Below are 7,433 nucleotides of genomic sequence, written 5' to 3' on the forward strand. Positions count from 1 at the left end.
GGAACATTGTGCACACACTTGAGATGAGTGACTAACGCATTTTCATTGTTAAAAGGTCGCACAATGACACCCCAGGAATTTCCAGGCTTACACAACACGTGAAAATTAAAAAGCAAAAACCAATCAAGCAACAACAAAAACAACGCACAAAACCCCCACTCAAATAACAACCCCTCTCTTCTCCCAACTGTCAGTGTATACCTTTGCCTTTGATTTCCAGCTACTCAGGCTGTTGGATGTTTTCCTGCATACTGGGTCATTTGGCTACTGTACATTTCAGAAAGCATTAGAGAAAGTGAGTTCATATTTCAGAAGTCTGTTTTCCTGGTTCATTCAAGCAGAAGTTTCCATGGCCATTAGAGCTCCTATCATACTTCACTCCTTGAATAACACAAAACCTGTAGGATTCCTGATTTAATTGCCACAATAAACAGAATGAATTCTATTAGGCATGTTACAGACTCTCTCCTGGAATTACAATGAAAAGAATGTGTGGTATTACATGACATGACAGGTAAGCTTCAGTTGAGCATTTATTCAGCTAACAGTGCTTTCCAGAAACTGATGTTAAAGTGACCACTACTAAGCAGCTTTGACCAAGCCCTGACCATGTTACTCTTCTGATCTTCAAAAAAACAAATGCGTATAAAGATGTCATTTACTGTTCAGTAAATGTAAAAAGTAACTATACGTTCATTTGTGCAGTAGCACAAGATTAAGTCTTCCCTTTCTTAATCTTACATCTGTCACAACTGTCACGGAAAACTTCTGATTGGGAATATTTCTCCCCAGGTATCTGAAATCACATGAAGCTAGTTTTGAATGCGACTGAATTAGATTTATGAGGCTGGAAGGAGATAGCAAAGTTGGAGATGATTTAACAGGTAGGTATTTTCTTACTTATCAGCACTTCAAACTCTGCTTGGGATATCAAAATGGAATCGGGTTCTTTCCATCTTCTGTATCAGTGGTATAAAAGATTCTGCAAGCCAAGTTAGATATTTGGGAACAACTGCACAACATCGCTATCCTCTATGGGTGTGCTGCAGGTACAGTTGATCAGGCCTTGACAATTCTGCTGATAAAGTACATAAAGGAACATATTTTTGTTTGTCCCTTTAGCTGTATTGGCCTCTGGAGGGGAGGAGGGATGAATGTCTAAAATCTATGGGTTTAATTACTCAGAAAAGATACATCAAAACACATTACGATCAAGTGTATTCACATCATTAAAAATTTGCATTTAACATAATTTTGCAGATTGAATTACTATTAAAAATTCAGTGGAAAGCAAATCTGCATTTATCATAATGTGGTGCAGGAAACACAAATGTCTTCAGTTAAAAGTAGGCTGGAATAAACACTTATCTATTATAGAAAACAACTGCATTCCCCCAGAGTAATGGGCTTGATCTCAGAAGAAGCCTTTCCCTGGAGCTTCTAATTCAGAAGGCCAATTTCAGAAATAAAAATCAGAGAAACAGAGGCATCACTGAACTCGAAGAGTAAGTAAGGCAATTTCCATACCTGAGACACCCAAGTTCCAATTGTAGCTGTTCCAGTGATAATTAATCTTACATCCCCAATTTGATTTTCATAATTTACTTAGGAGAGTAATAATATTTATCCACCTAATTCCCAGAAGCGCTGCAGAGATGAATAAAACAATGCTTGCATGTACTTGAGTGCTAGGCATTGTAAGAGTTATCAAATTAAACAGCCCTAAAAGCACAAGATAGGGGTATTAAGATTAAAAATGTTCAAGATAATTTAAAATGGTATGAAAAAACATGCCCTGTATGTAAAATTAATTTCTGTTTCCAGTAACAAAAGCAACCCAAATGCACACTTTAAATGCTATATATTTATGCAGACAACTTAGTTCAGATATATTGCCTAGTTCCCAATCACAATTTACGTGACAGAGCTGCAGAGGAGTCAAGTGGTTTACAGAAAGTAAAAAACTTTGTGTAATACATAATACATTTATAGATATTTTACATAAAAAGTTAGCTGCTCAGCCAAGAGTTCATAACAGCAGCTTGACACCTCCCCACACCCACACCACTTCTGACCTCCCTGGATAGTACTCAGCATAAAGCTGTAATAGTCAGAAACAGGGAGCAGAGACAGACCGTGTAGAGAGGCAGTCTGCTTTTCTCCCCTCTTCTGGCATGGACAAAGCATGTCCAGCTTCACTTTGTCTTGAAGACAATCTAGATTGCTTAAAAAAAAAAAAAATAGAATTGAATATAATGGGTTTCCACAATTACAGGATTAGAAATTCAATCTACTGAATTGGAGAGCATTTCAATGCTGTGGAAAAGCTCAGCTAGTCCTAAGCATCTCTAGGCTGGCCAAGGGACACAAAAAGGCCATGTAGCTCCTACTGGCATTTCAAAAGCACATTTCCCAACAGTATCAGATCAAGTGTTAGCCTACTATTAAAATGACGTTTCATTTGTTCAACCTGTAAGCTGTATTGCAATGAGTCCAGTTTGCTATATCTAAATGTCTACATATTGATTTGATCATCTTTTGACAAATCAAGCCTTTCAGTACCAATGGTGATGGTAATTATTGCCCTACAGAACACTTGCAAGTATTTTTCATCTTACTCATTTGAAAATAAAGAATGTAAAGCAACCAAAAGCAAGCTTCAAGCACCTGAAACTCATATATCAAGAAGTAACCTGATCTTTGGCAGGTTATCATCAAAAGAACTTTAACTTGACCTCGAGGAGACAATCCCACTGAAAATTAGCAATGAACAAGGTATGCAGGCAGCCAAACATAACTAACAGGGCAACTCCAAGTCATGCTTTACTGAAATGGGTTATCCAACCTTCAAAGTACATAGCATTTGTTATTTTGGCTAGAGTTTATCAAGTGGAAGTTCACTATAACTGGATTAACAGTAAGTTAACTTACATATTAGTTATTAATAAGTTAATATGAGTAAAGAATAATGAAAATTGGTTCAGAGAAGGATAAAAGGGAACAATGTAGAATACAATGTTATCACAAGTAACTAGTACAAAACTTAGAAATTGCTCTGATGTAAAAATTTGGGAATATTTAAACCCACTATATTATTATGAAACGTGAAATTATGATTCCTCTACAGCAGAAGCTATTTTTTCTCTAACCTCCTTGATTTTTTACGCAGTTAATCTCAGTCAAACAATGCAAGACCCTAATTTATCTTCAACATATTATGCTGATAAAGTATCATGTATTGTCTTGACTGCTATATTTGCTTAGATTTAACCTAATTATGAAGTTTTTATATAGATGTCTGTCTTACTGCTTACTTTAATTCAACTAGTTTTACCTAGTGAATGCTCTTCAAAGACTTAAAGTCTAGAAACCCGTAAACACGTGTGCAATTTGTACCCTGCTGGGGCTGGCAGTGGTAATTTTTCAGTTTTATTTGGAGCAGGCTGTAACTAAACCTAGCCAGATGTAAATCATCTTTCTGTGCTACTGCTTGCTGTTTCAGTTGTAAATGAATCTCGTTTCTTAACACTCACATCAGGAAAGCGAGAAGGTTCCAGGGAAATTTAGGAAACCCTGGAGTCACTGGCTGCAAGGCTTATTACTCAGTTTAGCAACTGTTTAAGCTAATACAGAGAAAACAGAGTGAATGGTCTCTGTAGGCAAGTTTGGAGTGCAATCAGAGTGTTTGACTGCAACAGAAAAACATATTGAAGCCTCAATCTTGTCAACTGCAGTACCACCTGCAGTGCCAGTGCTGAAACATGGGTGACAACAGGGCCTAAGCACATTTGAGAGTATAAGTGCCTAAATGGCAGAGCACACTTTGCTTAAGCCTGTTAGACCCAGCTACTTTCTGTGGTCAGCCCCATAAAACAATAGTTGCTGTCCAAACTTGGCTAGTTAAAAGGTATATATGGGATCACAAATCCACATTGCATCCTAACAGCTCATTACCCATCAGATAAGGGGCATGAAAATATCTTCCTTGCATGGCAGCATCTTCCTGAGCCTCCAGTGGGTATAATCCCCAACTGAGTCCATGCAGATGTTCCTATAATATTGGTAGATATTTTCACTATGATTTTTCTACCACATAATGGACATTATATGTCCTAAAATTGCTCATTTTTCACTACTTTATTACCAGATCCTGGCATAGCACTGTGTCACACAAACGACTGTAAAGAAGTAACAAGCACCTTCATAAAGAACAGTGAAACAATATAGTATTGACACAGACAGGGTTATCAAATTCCTTATACAGCACTGACAACATTTTCAGTAAACACAAACATAAAGCCTATAAAGGAGGAATTGTAAACTGTCTTTTTGAAGCTGTTAGCACAGTTGATTATTTCACCTATAATTCAACTGCTGCCTCTGCAGAACCAAAGATTCCTTCAGCCTTGACTGGCCCACGTCTGTGCTCTGGATTCCCTTACCTTGAGCTAGCTAGAGCTTCACTAAGAGTCCTCAGCTCCTCTCCTGTTCCTGCGATAGGGGAGGGCCTCTTCACTGGTTCCAGTGAATCAGACTGAAAATGATCACATTGAAAATAAATGTTGAAGTATTAATAAAGATCTTAGCATAGAGAAGGTATGTGCAGTCTCAGGCTTCAGTTCTAATCACCAAATATTTTCTGACATGGTCATCACCTGGGCCAGCACTGTGTCATTTCACAAGCATGTAAACAAGTCTTACATGACACTGCTGTGCATGCCTGTGTGTACATGTGTTCCAACAGCTTTTAACTCACTGGCTGGCTTCAAGTTTGACAGAGATTTTACAGGCAGCTAAAGTACCCATGAGCTTCATTAAACTACCAGACAGGAAGAAGAGACTATTCAACGGCTCAGGGGTAAGGAATGACTGCTGCGAGTGCTTATGCATTAGCAAACTATGAAAAATGTGCATGGGAGAAATCTTATACAAGTCCCAATCCAGAATATTTTTCAATCAGGCCCAAAACAGAGAGACTGACATCTGTAGAAACCAAAACAGTAAGAAAAGCTCCACAGACAGGTGGGTTTAGAGCACAGAACACAGTAGTTTTATTATTTTCTTTCTCTCTCTCACTTTTAAAGAGTGTAGAAACCAGGTCAGCAATTTTAGGTAAAGGAATTAAAATCACCAACTTAATACGTTGTTCAAAATGCCTGCAATATTTGTTCTTCTGAGCAGCTATGGAAAAGAAATACATGGGAGATGAAAGCTTGTATTTGTTGTTGAACTAGCCCTGGCTTAGAAGCACCCTTGGGGCTTCCAGAGAACAGCTGCATCAGTTTCATAGAATCACAATTGCACACTGTGCATATGCAGGGGTTTGTATGTGTGAGGTAATAAAATAGGCAGTTGAGGCTCTTGTCAATGTGCAAAAACTGCATGGCTAAAACTGTTACCCACTGGGAGCATAGTGCTGGTGTGCAGAGACTGTGGTGCAGCCCAAGGTATCCCTTGAGGCGGTCCTGTGCATTCATGAGTGTCCTAAGGGGTCCAGGAAAATTAATTCGAGGAAATAAAGATCCTCTACTATGCACCTGGTGAAGTATGCAATAGGATATTGCAGACCTCAGCTGGATCTGTAGAGAAAACGCTCACCTACTCCAGAGAGACTGTAACTCTTATTTCAACTCTTTATGCGCATCCAAGTATTGGTTTTCATTGCTGAGACAACTGGTGCTCTTTGTGGTCAAACAGCTTCTATGATATGATTGAGCTGCACTTCAACCCTTTCTTAGTAACTTTTTAACTTCAAAAGAACATTGTGGAAGATGCAAACAGAAGAAGTCTTTTCAATGAGATGTATAGATAAAAATAAGAATTGCAACTGAGAACTGAAAGGAGAAAAACACTAGATGAATGTTGGTGGGAGGTTTCTGGTACTCAAGCCAGAGACCTTCTGCAGTGGCACAGTGGCACTTCTTAGCAGGACTTCCACAGCACTTTTCAACTTAACTGTTCAACTTTGTTAGCTTCTGACAAACCTGACTGGTTTGAGTTAGAGAAAAAAAGGAATTTAAATACTGTGTTAGAATAGGTAAGATACTACCAGATGCTGAAGTCAGGCTAACACTTGTGTTTGCTTTCTTAAAGAAAAAACTTTAAAAGAACTTAAAAAATCATTAGTGTTAACTGGCAGTTTCCATCTATTTGTAGATGCACCAGCCTTTCTCTTTTGTTTATATTTTTTCTTTTCTTTCATACAAAAATTGTGATGAAATCAGCTGCCTCGCATTCAGTATTGTCTATGGAGAAAGGAGCTGGATCAGATTATAAATAAGCTAACAAAGACCATGTATGATGAAAAAATAAATCTTCTTGCTGGATTGTCAAATTCAGGTAAATTGTTAAATCCATACAGAGAAGTTAAAATATATTTTAATTCCAACATTTTATTTATCTTTACAAGGTCTGAATTGCTTTGGGATAGATAGCCTCAGACTGAACTAAGTCTGCAGTGTTGTATGACAGACCTAAGTACCTATCAAATAAAACATACATTTGGGGCAGTCTTGGGGGAATTAGAACCACAGTAACTGTTCTGTGCTGACCAAAATGTGGCATTTCAGTAAAATTACCTCCAGGCCTTTCAATATTGAAAAGTGAAGGTTAAGGTCTCACCAGGCAAAACCTGAGTGGAGGCTGGATCTTCAACAACCGTTTAGTTGTGCAGCTCCACATAACACCCAAAGGAACAGCCCTTTCAGTTTCAGGGGTTTGAGATCTAAAGATGTGCTATAGTGACCTGTGTGCTTTAATAAAAATATGGAATTTTGAAATGAAAATCGTTTTGAATGTGTTAGTCATTCCTGTGCTAAAACATAATATAGTTTAAAGGTCAGTCTTCTAGAACTGACACATGGCATAACCAACACAAGTAAACTGAATTTTCAGAACACTATTTTTACCAAATTGCAGTAGAAGCCTACATGTCCCTCAGTGATTTCTTCCGATACCTTCAGGAGAAGTGTTATGAAATAAGATCTAGGAATGTTCATCAGCCAGCAAAAGGCTTCTTCCTTATATACAGTAAGGCTTTAAATCTTTAGTTCAGCAAACATATCCATGATTAATTAAAACATGATGTTTCTGTGTTGCCTTCTTTAACTCGACCTAGAATCAAAGCTTCACCAGTGGTCTCACCTCTGGCTTGGAAGAGTGCTTGTCTGTAGTAACTTCAGCCACTTCTTTGGGTGGTTTTTCCTGCACATCTTTTTCAACTGGTTCCTAAAAATGAACATAACCATATTTGAAATAGTGATAATTACCCATACTGTAGCAGGTCATAATTTTTAAAATTAAGTGGTACAAATAAGTTTTTCTATAGAGATGCAAATTAAAGCAAAAATAATGGCTTGTCTATTGTAGAAAAGCTTAAAATGTCACTAAGTAACTCTGGTGTACAAGTAGATTCTCATCTGATGTACCAGCTG

The 7,433-nt window shown here is 37.8% G+C and overlaps 1 protein-coding gene across 1 annotated transcript in view; it reads right to left on the reverse strand.

Moving 5' to 3' along the window:
- The window catches only part of CCDC60 (coiled-coil domain containing 60), a gene marked incomplete at both ends in the record, with an annotated part of 36,314 nt that extends 29,087 nt beyond the window's left edge, over positions 1 to 7,227 (reverse strand). The window contains 2 exons of the mRNA XM_010011572.1: positions 4,443 to 4,534; positions 7,144 to 7,227. Of these exons, the coding sequence (XP_010009874.1) occupies positions 4,443 to 4,534; positions 7,144 to 7,227 (176 nt within the window). The remainder of the gene's footprint in view (positions 1 to 4,442; positions 4,535 to 7,143) is intronic.
- Between the last annotated feature and the right edge of the window lie 206 nt (positions 7,228 to 7,433).

The sequence above is a fragment of the Nestor notabilis genome, unplaced genomic scaffold, assembly GCF_000696875.1.
Source record: "Nestor notabilis isolate BGI_N333 unplaced genomic scaffold, ASM69687v1 scaffold8163, whole genome shotgun sequence".
In the NCBI taxonomy this organism is placed as follows: domain Eukaryota; kingdom Metazoa; phylum Chordata; class Aves; order Psittaciformes; family Psittacidae; genus Nestor; species Nestor notabilis.